The 13,222-nt window shown below is 56.7% G+C and overlaps 1 protein-coding gene across 3 annotated transcripts in view; it reads right to left on the reverse strand.

The window, feature by feature from the left end:
• Nucleotides 1–2,077: 2,077 nt before the first annotated feature.
• Nucleotides 2,078–13,222, reverse strand: part of ZBTB17 (zinc finger and BTB domain containing 17) — a 42,756-nt gene continuing 31,611 nt past the window's right edge. The window contains exons 6-12 of one of the 3 annotated variants that reach the window (XM_074975411.1): nt 9,724–9,811; nt 8,352–8,468; nt 6,153–6,273; nt 4,986–5,116; nt 4,347–4,562; nt 3,639–3,728; nt 2,078–2,568 (exon numbers count right to left, since the gene is read on the reverse strand). In XM_074975411.1, the coding sequence (XP_074831512.1) occupies nt 2,303–2,568; nt 3,639–3,728; nt 4,347–4,562; nt 4,986–5,116; nt 6,153–6,273; nt 8,352–8,468; nt 9,724–9,811 (1,029 nt within the window). In that variant the 3' untranslated portion in view covers nt 2,078–2,302. Of the gene's footprint in view, nt 2,569–3,030; nt 3,277–3,638; nt 3,729–4,346; nt 4,563–4,985; nt 5,117–6,152; nt 6,274–8,351; nt 8,469–9,723; nt 9,812–13,222 lie in introns of those variants that run through there. The other 2 variants (XM_074975409.1, XM_074975410.1) reach the window with 2 other exon arrangements.

Here is a 13,222-nt window from a genome sequence, read left to right on the forward strand (position 1 = left end):
TTCTTTTGGCTCAATCCTCCAATTTGTCTAGGTCCCTCTGTATCCTATCCCTACCCTCCAGCGTATCTACCACTCCTCCTAGTTTAGTATCATCCGCAAATTTGCTGAGGGTGCAATCCACACCATCCTCCAGATCATTTATGAAGACATTGAACAAAACCGGCCCCAGGACCGACCCTTGGGGCACTCCACTTGATACCGGCTGCCAACTAGACATGGCGCCATTGATCACTACCCATTGAGCCCGACAATCTAGCCAGCTTTCTACCCACCTTATAGTGCATTCATCCAGCCCATACTTCTTTAACTTGCTGACAAGAATACTGTGGGAGTCCGTGTCAAAAGCTTTGCTAAAGTCAAGAAACAATACATCCACTGCTTTCCCTTCATCCACAGAACCAGTAATCTCATCACAGAAGGCGATTAGATTAGTCAGGCATGACCTTCCCTTGGTGAATCCCTGCTGACTGTTCCTGATCACTTTCCTCTCGTGTAAGTGCTTCAGGATTGATTCCTTGAGGACCTGCTCCATGATTTTTCCGGGGACTGAGGTGAGACTGACTGGCCTGATTGGGCAGAATCCCTTGGAGAGCAGGTAGGTACCAAGTGTGGCTGGTGGGCCTGGAGTAGGGGGAGCTGGTTTCCTACTGGGGGAAGGTGCTGGCTCGATGGGCCTGCATCATGAAATTCCACAGCCCAGGTGGAGGCAGTGAACTGCCAGTGCCCACCTTGGGGAAGCAAAGGGCAGCTGGAGAGGAGGCCAAGCTGCAGGGCCCAATCTCGCCTGGGCCCCCTGTGCTGAGACAGCTCCCCCTGGAGCAGGTTTCAGATCCTGCAATACCCAGGGTGGACACAGCCCAGCACAAGGGAGACAGCACAGGCCTCCCTATAGCTCCGGAGCAAGATCCCACTGCAGTCGCTCCCAAACTGAGTTGTTTTATAACAATGTCCTTCCCCTTCCTGGGCTCTCAGACAGGTCGCTCTTCCCACTGTACCTCGCCTTAGCTGCTGAGCCCTTGAACAAGTGTCACTGGCCAGAGCAAATGCAACTGCACAGGGCGGGGGCCAGCTGAGCAGCTGGTTCCCCCTTTCGCCCCCCCCAGGGCCTCTCCACTGTTTCTCATTCCATGAATTAGCTCAGCCCACCCCCCAATTAACTGCCTTGTGATCAGCCCTCCCTGCCCTGCCCGAGGCCCCGTTTGTAGGGCCAGTGACCCACAGGTACAAATCACCGAGGGATGATGTGGAATCCCCATCACTGGAGGGTTTTAAGAACAGGAAAGCAAACCCGTCAGGGATGGGCTAGATCAGTGGTTCTCAACCCACGGCCTGCAGGTGGCCCAATCAGCACACAGCTGTGGCCCATGTGACATCCTCAGGGCCATACAGATAGTATATATATTGTGTGGATGCGGCCCACATAACACACAGAGGGTTGTATATGTGGCCCACAATGGTAAAGAGGTTGAGAACCACTGGTCTAGAGGACACTTGTCCCGCAGCAGTACAGGGGCTGGACTAGATGGCCTATCGAGGTCCCTCCCAGCCCCACATTTCTATGATTCTAAGGTGCAGCAGCAGGGGCTCCCCTAGATGGCCCTTCGATCCGGATGGGCCTGAAACTGGCTCCATGGGAGGTGTCACGGCACCGAATGAGCTTGTGGGCAGCAGATGGGGATGAAGTTTTGTCTGGCCAACGTCTTCTCGGGCTGTGCACGCTTCCCTCAGCCCAGCTATGCTGCAGTGAAGCTGGGCCAACTCTAGCCACCCGAGCAGAGAGCTTTTTCTACAGTTCTCACCCTACAATCCCCCTTCGCTGGGCCAGAAACACCCAGTAACATCCGGCAGTCTCAGGAGGGCAGCACAGCCCCTGGCCACAGCACATGGCTCAGCCCCGGGCCACGGGCTTCGCCCGAGGCTGGAAGCAGAAGTGTAGCTCTGCAGCTGGCCCCAAGTGCTCGGGGAGGCTTGAGTGCAAAAGGCAGAAAGCAGAGACAGCACCAATCGGCCGGGGAGGGGGGTCGGTTTTAAATAGGATTTAGAAAATAAGGGATTTATTTTTCTCTAGATATTACACAACTTAGTGCGGATTCTCTCATTACAGAAATACATTTTTTACATCATTCCATGGATCTGTCTTTAAATAACTGGTCAGGATATGACCAGCAGCTGACTCGGCAGCGCCCCCATGTGCGCTCCTGCTTCTTTTTCAGACCATTAGTAGCCAAATGCTGTAGCATGATCGGTCTCCTCTCCTGGTTCCCACTCCCGGGGACGTCCTGACTGGCCCGGTGCTGCTGATTCACTCTGCAGGGTTCTGGCACTCCTCAGCCATCGGGGTCTGCACCTCCGCCCCATCACGGGCTCGGAAGAGCAGCTCCCCTGACTGGATCACCTGCTCAGCCTGCCACGTGGTGGCGGCTCCGTACTGCTGGTAAAAGTCCGTGTCTGCCTGGAACATCACCAGGGCCTGTGCCGTGTGGATCCGCACGTGCTGGGCCAGGCTGTTGGCATCCAGAAACTTCTCCCCGCACGAGTCGCAGGCGTAGAGGATCTGGGTGTTGGGGTCTGTAACGAAGGGGGGAAGTGACTCACCCAAAGGCCGTGCAGACGGACAGATGCCCTGGGAGCCAGGGCTGGGACTCTGCCCCTGCTCACACACAGCATGACCCTCTCACGAAGAAATCCACCCACCGGGGGAACAGTCCCCATGCAGGGAGTGCAGGAGGGACCCAAAGGGCTGAGTTCTTTACACACTAGACCAGCCATAGCCCTGAAAATCTCTAGGGAACCACCCTGCCCAGTCCCCAGGGGATGGGCTAAACAGTTAGCAGGGATGGAAGGACTGAGGACAGTGTTCAAATCCAGCCAACCAGAGGCCAGGGTTCCCCACGAGCCCTTGACAGCAGGAGTGCTGCATTGCTTGTCCCCCCCAACTGTTAAAAACCCTGTGAGGATCCCGTGCAGCCCAAGGTGTCGCCCAGTCCCCATCACCATCAAACCTAGACTCCAAGGGCAGAAGGCACCAACTTGCTCTGCTCTGGACCCCATCCCCGTGGGCCCAGCAGACAGGAGAGTGGAGAACCCAGAGTCTTCTGATCCTTTAACGGCCCGCGTAGGGCTCTGTGGGGCTCTGTAAACAGCTGCCTTCACTTTGCTGAGCTCAGCGGGGAAATAACTGCGGCTGCCTCCCGGCGCGAGCGGGGCCAGCAGAGAGGGGCTGGAGACACGAGGCGCAGGCGGAAGGATGTTGCAGAGGGATCAGGCATCTCTGTGCTGGAGCATTAAGCCCTGCATCAGTGAGACTGGCTGCAATGCCGAGCCGCGAGGACCTGCTCCGAGAACAAAGGGATCCCTGCAAACCCCTGCAGTGAGTCAGCCCAGAGGCTCCCGGCCAGCGTGGGGAGGGTGCATTGACGGACGCTCCCCAAACGTATGGGCTGCTCCTAGAACGCCACTAGACCACTGGAGTTCAGCATCTCCTCTCTGGGACTGAAGCAGGTCCCAGGTTTGCTCCCCTTGGAACAACTGGTACGTGGCCAGGAAATGCCCCCTATAGGCTCAGGAGTGGGGAGCCCCCGTGTGCACAGACTGGCGTCTCCCCTCCCCCAGAAAGCAGCCCTTCAGCTGCTCCTCACCTGCTTCCTGCACCTGCTTCACAGCCTTGGTTATCTCTGCCTTAAGTGCTTCGGTCTCGTCTGCCGTCACGGCGGCTGTCACGGGGACCACTGCAGTTTGAGGAGGGGAGAAGGAGGGTGACTTGGCTTGAATGAACCTTGGTGCTCAGCCACCCCCTTCTCCAGCCAGGCTGCCGGCTGATCTAGCTCAAGAGCCCACGTGGGGTCCACATGCGCAGTCCAGTCCCTGCCAGTCCAGTCCCCTGTTCCATGCAGGTGCTGGCGGAAGGGGACAGCTCCACCGGCCTAGAGAGCAGGGGCAGTTGGTTCAGCAGCAGGGCGGGTGTCCTGCCCCATGCCAAGGAGCATGGAGCCAGCCCTAGGAGCAAGAGGGGGACTCCCTCGGCAGGCGGTTCTGACTTTGGCTGCTGCTGAGCCTGCCGACAGGCGGGCAGTTAGTGCCAATGCGGGGGGTGAATTGGCCAAGGGACCTACAGGGCAGCCGAGCTGTGTTCAGATGGTAACGACCCCCAGCCATGCTCCACAGCGCAGCAGACTTGAGCCAGAGACCGAGAAGGGGAAGGGCCCTGGGACCCCAGGGGGAGGCGAGATCCGCGGAGAGCCCAAGCCAGGTTTCCCTTTGGTGTAGCAGGCTCCTCCCGCCCCACGCCCAGTGCAGGGAGGGGGGCTCCCGCTCTGCTAACAGCGCAGGGAGACTCCCAGGCTCACCTGTCAGCTGCGTGACCGCCGTGGCCGCCAGCGCCTCCGTGGCCAAGGTGACCATGTCGTCTGAGGCCACGGTGACGATGTTGACCTCGTCGCCTTCCTCCGGCTCCAGGATCTTGATGCCGGCCTTGCCCTGGTGCACGGTTTTCACGTGGGAGCGCAGATTGTCCACGCGGTTGAAGCCGCGACCACACTTGTCGCAGAGGAACGGCTTCTCTCCTGCACGGAACCAAGCCCCGGCCTGGGTTAACTCTGCAGGGAAACGCTACAGGAGGGGGGAGCGGAGACGGCTCAGGGGCAGGGCCGGGGGGTCGGTCACAGCCTGTTGGATGGACGCCCGGGTCTTTTCAAGGGCACAGAATAATCAAGACCCCAAACATGGGTGAGGAGCAGGACTGCCGGGATCCCCCTCCCCTCCCTCTCCCAGCCCAGCGTGTGCCTGGCTCTGACCCATGGTATCTCCCCATGGCTGTGCAGGGGCAGAGCTGCTAATGAGTGGGACATGATTCTTTTCCAGTCGGGTCGCAAGCAGGTGCCCGGCAAGAAGGGCCTTCTTCCCATGGGTTTTCCAGGTTGCGGGGCCCAGCAGTTCCCAGGTGGGTGAAGAAGCTGTGTCTGCCGGAAGGGGGAGGCGGGACCCACCGGTGTGGATGATGATGTGCTTGGAGAGGTCGCCCACATTCACAAAGGCCTTGCTGCACACGTTGCATTTGTGCGGTCGGATGTTGTCGTGGTGACGGATGTGGTTGGCCAGCTGACTGGACTGGACGAACCTAGTGGGGAGGAAGGGGGAGGCCGTTAGTGGGGAGCCGAGGGAGCTGGGTGCAGTCCTAGGACCCCAGCACAGAGATCAGTCTGACGCATGGGCCTCCCCTGAAAGCAGAGAGAAGGCCTGGTTCAGAGCCCACAGCCTCTTCACTGAGCTGACCCAGTGCAGCCCTGAAACGGCTGGGACCATGCGGCAGGTGGGCACCTTGTGCCCCCAGGTTCCCATCGCCAGCCCTGCCCCTTTAAACCGGAAAGAGACGGCATAAGCTCACGTGCTCGGCTCCCATCAAATGGCCCCCGAACGCGGAGCCCCATCGTAACAATCCCCAGCCCTGGACAGAGAATCGTTCTGACAACACGCAGTCAAGCATGGGCCAGGCCAAGAAATGGCAAAAATCACAGCCCCCCCACCCCGCACTTTGTCCAGTGCCAAGTGCCACGTGTCCTGGCACAAGCAGAGATGGGCCTGGACTGTGCTCTGAAGGTTAGTCCCTCGGAGCTAAGAGCCCCACTGAGAACCCTTCGCCAGCGTCCCCTGCCATGTGCAGCCCAACCCTGCAGCTGATCTCAGGACCAAGGGGTACCAGCGAGGCTGAGAGGAGACTAGCTCCCAGAGAGCCAGGGCCCAACCACAGAGCTCTGATCTCCCCCACTGCGGGCTCCCCCTGGGAATGGAAGCAGCCCCTTGGCACCAGGCTGGCAGACCCCTCCCATCCTCAGCTGGGCACAACAACCCATGTGCTTCACTGGCGATTCCCTGGACTAGTCGGGCGCTCACCCTGCTCCTCCCCGGGACCATAAGGGAAAGAAAGCGCCAAACCAACGAAAGCAACTGTGCCTCTGCCAGGCCGGAGCTGGATCCTGTGCAGCGGGCGAGGGGCCCAGGCTGCAGGGAAGCAGGAGCACACATGGGCAGCAGGGGATCCCCACGGGGCGGCAAGAATTGAGCCCCATTGCTGTATTTGCTGGGCTAAGATCCAGGGCTGCCTGGGAGGGAGGCGGGGCCCAGCCAGGAGCCCGGGAAGGGGGGCGGGGTCTCACCTCTTGCCGCAGCGCTCACACACGTAGGGTTTCTCTCCGGTGTGCTGGCGCACGTGGGCGATGAGGGAGCTGGCCTGCGTGAAGGCCTTGCCACAGATCAGGCACTGGCAGGGCTTCTCGCCTGGGGAGAGACGGGGAGAGCTCACACAGCTCAGCAGCCAGACGCAGCAGCCCCCCAATCCCACCCATGCCTACAGCCAGTGGGTGCCACCTCATCTAGCTGCCCCACACATGGCCATAGGGGCAGCGGTCTAGAGATCCTGGGGGCTCTGCTGCTTCAGGCCTTTCCCAAGCTGGTGGAAGGAGGCAGCTCACTTGACCCCTAGGGGCCTGAAATGAAGAGCTCTGGGATGGACGGACATGGGCGCTTCACACGTGCTTGGGAGGCCCAAGGGGACACATGAGCCGCTCCGAGGAGCCGACTCTCATTCAGACATGGCACAACATAAGAATAGCCAGACTGGGTCAAACCCAAGGTCCATCTAGCCCAGTGTCCTGTCTACTGACAGTGGCCAATGCCAGGTGCCCCAGAGGGAATGAACAGAACAGATAATCATCAAGTGATCCATCCCCTGTCACCCATTCCCAGCTTCTGGCAAACAGAGCCTAGGGGCATCTCTGCCCATCCTGGTTAATAGCCATTGATGGACCTATCCTCCATGAACTTATCTAGTGCTTTTTTGAACCCTGTTATAGTCTTGGCCTTCACAACATCCTCTGGCAATGAGTTCAACAGATCGACTGTGCATTGTGTGAAGCAATACTTCCTTTTGTCTGTTTTAAACCTGCTGTCTCTTAATTTCATTGGGTGACCCCTACTTCCTGTGTTATGAGAGTGGGTAAATAACACTTCCTGATTCGCTTTTTCCACTCCAGTCATGATTTTATAGGCTTCAATCAACTTCCCCCTTAGTCCTCTCTTGTCCAAGCTGAAAAGTCCCTGTCTTTTTACTCTCCCCTCACACAGAAGCTGTTCCACACCCCGAATCATTTCTGTTGCCCTTCTCAGAACCTTTTCCAATTCTAATATCTCTGTTTGGAGATCTACACGCAGTATTCCAGATGTGGGATGCTATGGATTTATACAGAGGCAACGTGATATTTTCTGTCTTATTATCTATCCCTTTCCTAATGTTTCCTAATAATCTGTTGGCTTTTTTGAAGGCCGCTGCACAGTGAGTGGATGTTTTCAGAGAACTATCCATGATGACTCCAAGATCTCTTTCCTGAGTGGGAACAGCTAATTCAGACTCCATCATTTTATATGTATGGTTGGGATGATGTTTTCCAATGTGCATTACTTTGCATTTATCAACACTGAATTTAATCTGCCATTTTGTCACCCAGTTTTGTGAGATCCCTTTGTAACTCCTCGCAGTCTGCTCTGGACTTAATTATCTGGAGTCATTTTAACGAGCTAAAGGAATGGGCCAGTGTACGGCAGGAGGGGTATAAAGAGGAGACCATGTCTCAGGCCAGGCCCTGGGCATGTCTGTCACAACAGCACCGTTCCGTTGCTCATCAGCAGTGTGTCATTACTATAGTCACACTGAGCACATCGGCTTCTTATGCCACTTGCTTGACCCCGGGCAGCCAGCAGTCTGTGCTCTGGCGAGTTACAGCCTGGCTGGGCAGGTCGGCTCTACGCTCTCCCAAATAGAGCTCCGGCACCAAAATGGGGTGAGTGTCAGAGATCCCAAGAATCCACCAGAGACTTCGCTTTTGCTGTTGATTTTACACGGAGAGTGCCCAGATACTGCGATGATGGGCAGCAGACCAGTTCTCCAAAGGACCCGGGCCTGGGTGTCCCACTATGCTGGGCTATGCCGAGTACATACATACGCTCTGGAATCCCGGGAGGGGGTAGCACAGGCCCCTGGGTGTGGGGCGGGAGGGGGAGTATTCTGAAGGGCTGGAAACACACAGCTGTTGCGTTTGTGCACACAGGAGACCCCACTGTTTGTTGCACAACAGACACGCGAAACCAAAGCCTCTTGGCAGCTACTGCTGGCACTTGGCAGAGGTCAGAGAGGAACGTGGCCCTGCAAAGTCAGCCCAGCCCCAGTCCTGCTGCTTGCTTTGCTTCCCACCAGCCCCTGCTGTCTCATCAGCAGAGCTGGAGCCAAGTCTAGCCCCCGGAGCAAGAGGATGGGGGTCTCAGGGCCTGGTCTCCCGCTGGCCCAGGCTGGGGTTCCCTACCTGTGTGAATGCGAACGTGCCGCTGCAGGGCCCCAGGGTCTGCAAACTGCCTCTGGCAATGCACACACACGTACGGCTTCTCTCCACTGTGGATCCGCAGGTGCCTCTTCAAGTTCCCTTGGAGGACCAGACAAGAGGGAGTCAGCAGCCCAGAGGGCTCTGCATGCATGAGCGCTCCACCCATCCCCTCCAGACTGGCTCGCTCTGTATGTGCTCAGCCGGTGAGAAATCCTCTTGCTCCACGCCCACGGGCCCAGCTAGCAGCCGGCACCAAACGAGAGCGGGGCACTTTCCATGGCCTCATGCCTCCTTAGCTTTCCATTTCTGCTGAGGCCACAGGGACGGGTGTTGTTCATAGAATCATAGAATATCAGGGTTGGAAGGGACCTCAGGAGGTCATCTAGTCCAAACCCCTGCTCAAAGCAGGACCGATCCCCGACTAAATCATCCCAGCCAGGGCTTTGTTCAGTTACTGAGTGCGACATTCGGGGAGGCCCCGGGATTTCTAGCCTGTTACACAAATACACACTGGCTAGTGTGCTCTCAGCCACATGCAATGCAGCAGGAAGCGAGGGATCCATGTTATGCCATGAGGGGTGCTTTGCGTTGGCAAACAGCAATCCAGGGCGGCAGAAATGGCTTAGATCAAGAAGTGACTCTCACTGCCTGACCCTAGCAGTGGCTTTAGAGGATTTTAGATTTAACTCCCCCACTGTATTAAATGCTAATGGGCAGCGTTGTCAGCTCTCAGGTTGGCAGCACAGGTCTCGCCATATTTGGTGTTCTTCTTAAAGCCCCAGCTCCTGGAGTCAGGTGATCACACAAGAATCTCAGCTTCCATTTTAAAAACCAGAAATTTTCTAGCCTTCATGGCTACAGAGAAAAGCCTGGAGCTCTGACCCCTAAAGGCTCAGACACCTGAGGGCAAACAACCACCACAATTTCATTATTTATTTCTGTTTAAATCATGCACGTCTTAAGCCCAACTCATGATCTTTTGGGACCTGACTCATGATCCTTGAAGTCTTGGGGCTGATGATAGTGAACAGGGTACCAGCTGTCCCTCTGCCACCTTACAAGGGAGCTAGGCTTGCTTATAGCAGTGCCAGAAGTTCCTTTTGCTAACCTAAGCAGTGCTTTCTTTCCAAGCAGGGGGTGCCCCTGGGAAATCTTGACCTCAGGGATGCTGCGCCCATGCTGAGTATCTGGTGTCTCACTGAGGAGTAGCTCACCCCACCCCTAATGCTTCTTCCCAATCCAGCCTAAGCATGCAAAGCCGCGGCCTCTACTCTAGGTGGCGCTGTCTGCAAATGCCAGGAGACCGCCAAGCGTGGACATCCTTGTACTCAACCACCTGTGCCCCGCGTGGTACCTGACGTGGTGAACTGCTTGCCGCATTCCCGGCACTTCAGTGGCCCGTCCGCGATGTGAATCTTCAAGTGCGCCTTTAAATTCCCCACCTGCAGGAAGAAAAACAGCTCCTTTGAGCCTTGCTGCCCTCTGGGAACAGAGGGACTGCTGTGGGCAGCCCCGTGTACATTGGAAGCATGTAGGTGGGCAGCATTTAGGGTTGCCAACTTTCTAATCACACAAAACCAAACACCCTTTCCCCCTGCCCTGCCCCTTCCCAGAGGCCCTGCCCTTGCCCCACCCTTTCCCTAAGGCCCCACCTCCAGCTCACTCCATCTCCCCTCCCTCTGTCACTCACTCTCCCGCACCCTCTCCCCCACTCACTTTCACCAGGCTGGCTCAGAGAGTTGGAATGCAGGGATGCAGGGGGGGCGCTTAGGGCTCTAGCTGGGGGTGCAGAATCTGGAGTGGGGCCAGGGATGACGGGTTTGGGGCACAGGAGGGGACTCAGGCGTGGGGTAGAGGGTTGGGGTGCGGGTTCTGGCTGGGGGTGCAGATTCCAGCTGGGGGTTTGGGTTCTGGAGTGGGGCCGGGGATGAGCGGTTTGGGGTGCAGGAGGGGGCTCTGGGCTGGGGCACGGGGTTGGGATGTGGGCTCCGGGAGGGAGTTTGGGTGCGGGTTCCAAGCTAGGGTAGGGAGTTGGGCGTGTTCTGGCCGGGTGGAGCTTACCTCAGGTCGTTCCCGGAAGTGACCAGCACGTCTGGCTCCTAGGCAGGGGGGCCAGGGAACTAGACGCCACCCCCTCAGCTCCCATTGGCTGTAGTTCCTGGTCAGTGGGAGCTACGGAGCCTCCCTGGCCCCTGCGCCTAGGAGTTGGACACGCCAGCCACTTCCGGGAGCCACGCGGAACCAGGGCAGGCAGGGAGCCTGCTTTAGCCCCACTGCGCCGCCGACCGGACTTTCAATGGCCCGGTCAGCGGTGCTGATAGGAGCTGCCAGAGTCCCTTTTCGACCGGGCATTCTGGTCAAAAACCAGATGCCTGGTGACCCTAGCAGCACTGCAGTGACAATGTTAGCATAGCACAGACGTGTGAAATCTGTTAATCCGCCACTGCTTCGTCCTGGGTTTGTGCTGCATACACGTGGCAAACCGGCATTCCTGCTGTACCCAAATCTGGCCTTGGGGTTCAGGTGCTGGACCGGGGCCACAGGTTCAGCTCCAGCTCTCCCAAGAGGAGGGTGCTGCGGCCTCGCGGACAGCAACAGCCTCGGGAGCGAGATGGAGAAAGGCAGAGGATGCAGCGTTCACTGGAAACGATCCCGTTGCTAGTCCTGCTATCTACGACCGACCTGAGCAGGGGACTGGCTCCCTAGGAAGACACTGGGTGCCCAGGATATCCAGCCCTACTCAGCACCTAACTAGAAGCTGAATCTTCACCTCCCGTACTCAGGAAACTCAAGGGCATGGCGAAGAGAACCTGATATCAAAGAGGACGCTGAAAGATCAGCTCCATAATAAAATACCCCTGGAGGTCTGGTTAAGGTGTCCGCACAGCTGTGAGCCAGTGCAGCCCAGCAATCCAGCATTGCTCCCTAGACCAAAGCCTGGCAAAGGTGCCCGCTTCGGTACGGTGCTTCCTTCACACAGACTTGGCAGGAGACCAAGAACCATCATCCTGGTACGAGAGGAAACATCGAGGGGCTGATCGTCTTTGGTTCTGGCTGAGCTCAGGCAGTCCGATGTCAAAACCAGAAGCCACCCAGGCACGGGGCACTAGCCTGTGTTGAAATCAGAAGCTGGCACCATAGAAGTGACCCGATTATTGAACCACCTGGGCAAGGTCTATCTAGCTGCTTTTCTCTGTGCAAACTGTGTCACTGAAACCTCTCGGGCATGTCAGAAAAGCCGCCGGAGAAATCAAGGAAACTCAACCCACCCCACCTCCTACAGACAGCGCCATCGGAGGAAGGCTGGCCCAGGGCGCTAGAACTCAGGAGACCCCCCTGCACTTCCTTGGGCGAGTCAGTCTCCCTGTGTCTCAGCTCCTGATCTATACAATGGGGACAGTAGCCTGCCACGCTGCACAGGGGCGTGCAAGACAAATACACTGGAGAGCATGAGGCGCTCGATACCACTTTAACGGAGGCCAGACAAGTATCTATGACCGATGTCTATGTTCAGAATGTGTCCTAAAGGTCAACGAACCCGGGACCTCCCTTCCCACTTTGGTCTGGTGTCCTTCCTCTGTGAGTCCAGGGGCTGTCACAACGTGCTCCTCAGATTTCACCTGTTGGGATGCAGCAGGAGGGGGAAGGCAGGACTTCGGCTAGCTAGAGAGGGCTTTGCAGAGCAAAACCTACATCCTGAATTCCAACCAGGGAAAAATCATCAGAGGCCAGTGCAGTGTAAGGGCCTGGGAAGAACATTCTCTGTACAAGAAATACCCGGAGGAAGAGGATGCAGGCGCAGGTAGGGATGCCCGCCTCAGTGCAGAGGTGCCCGTGCACTTTGCCAAGCTGCTCACTTCGGCACGACCTATCGCTCTGCTCTACACAGGACAGTTCTGTTTGCCAAAGTCAGCGAGAGTTTTGCATTGACTTCCAGGGGAGCAGGAACAGTGATCAGGAACAGTCAGCATGGATTCACCAAGGGAAGGTCATGCCTGACTAATCTAATCGCCTTTTATGATGAGATTACTGGTTCTGTGGATGAAGGGAAAGCAGTGGATGTATTGTTTCTTGACTTTAGCAAAGCTTTTGACACGGTCTCCCACAGTATTCTTGTCAGCAAGTTAAAGAAGTATGGGCTGGATGAATGCACTATAAGGTGGGTAGAAAGCTGGCTAGATTGTCGGGCTCAACGGGTAGTGATAAATGGCTCCATGTCTAGTTGGCAGCCGGTGTCAAGTGGAGTGCCCCAGGGGTCGGTCCTGGGGCCGGTTTTGTTCAATATCTTCATAAATGATCTGGAGGATGGTGTGGATTGCACTCTCAGCAAATTTGCAGATGATACTAAACTGGGAGGAGTGGTAGATACGCTGGAGGGGAGGGATAGGATACAGAAGGACCTAGACAAATTGGAGGATTGGGCCAAAAGAAATCTGATGAGGTTCAATAAGGATAAGTGCAGGGTCCTGCACTTAGGATGGAAGAATCCAATGCACCGCTACAGACTAGGGACCGAATGGCTAGGCAGCAGTTCTGCGGAAAAGGACCTAGGGGTGACAGTGGACGAGAAGCTGGATATGAGTCAACAGTGTGCCCTTGTTGCCAAGAAGGCCAATGGCATTTTGGGATGTATAAGTAGGGGCATAGCCAGCAGATCGAGGGATGTGATCGTTCCCCTCTATTCGACACTGGTGAGGCCTCATCTGGAGTACTGTGTCCAGTTTTGGGCCCCACACTACAAGAAGGATGTGGATAAATTGGAGAGAGTCCAGCGAAGGGCAACAAAAATGATTAGGGGTCTAGAGCACATGACTTATGAGGAGAGGCTGAGGGAGCTGGGATTGTTTAGTCTG

Source organism: Natator depressus, chromosome 18, assembly GCF_965152275.1.
Source record: "Natator depressus isolate rNatDep1 chromosome 18, rNatDep2.hap1, whole genome shotgun sequence".
Lineage (NCBI taxonomy): Eukaryota > Metazoa > Chordata > Testudines > Cheloniidae > Natator > Natator depressus.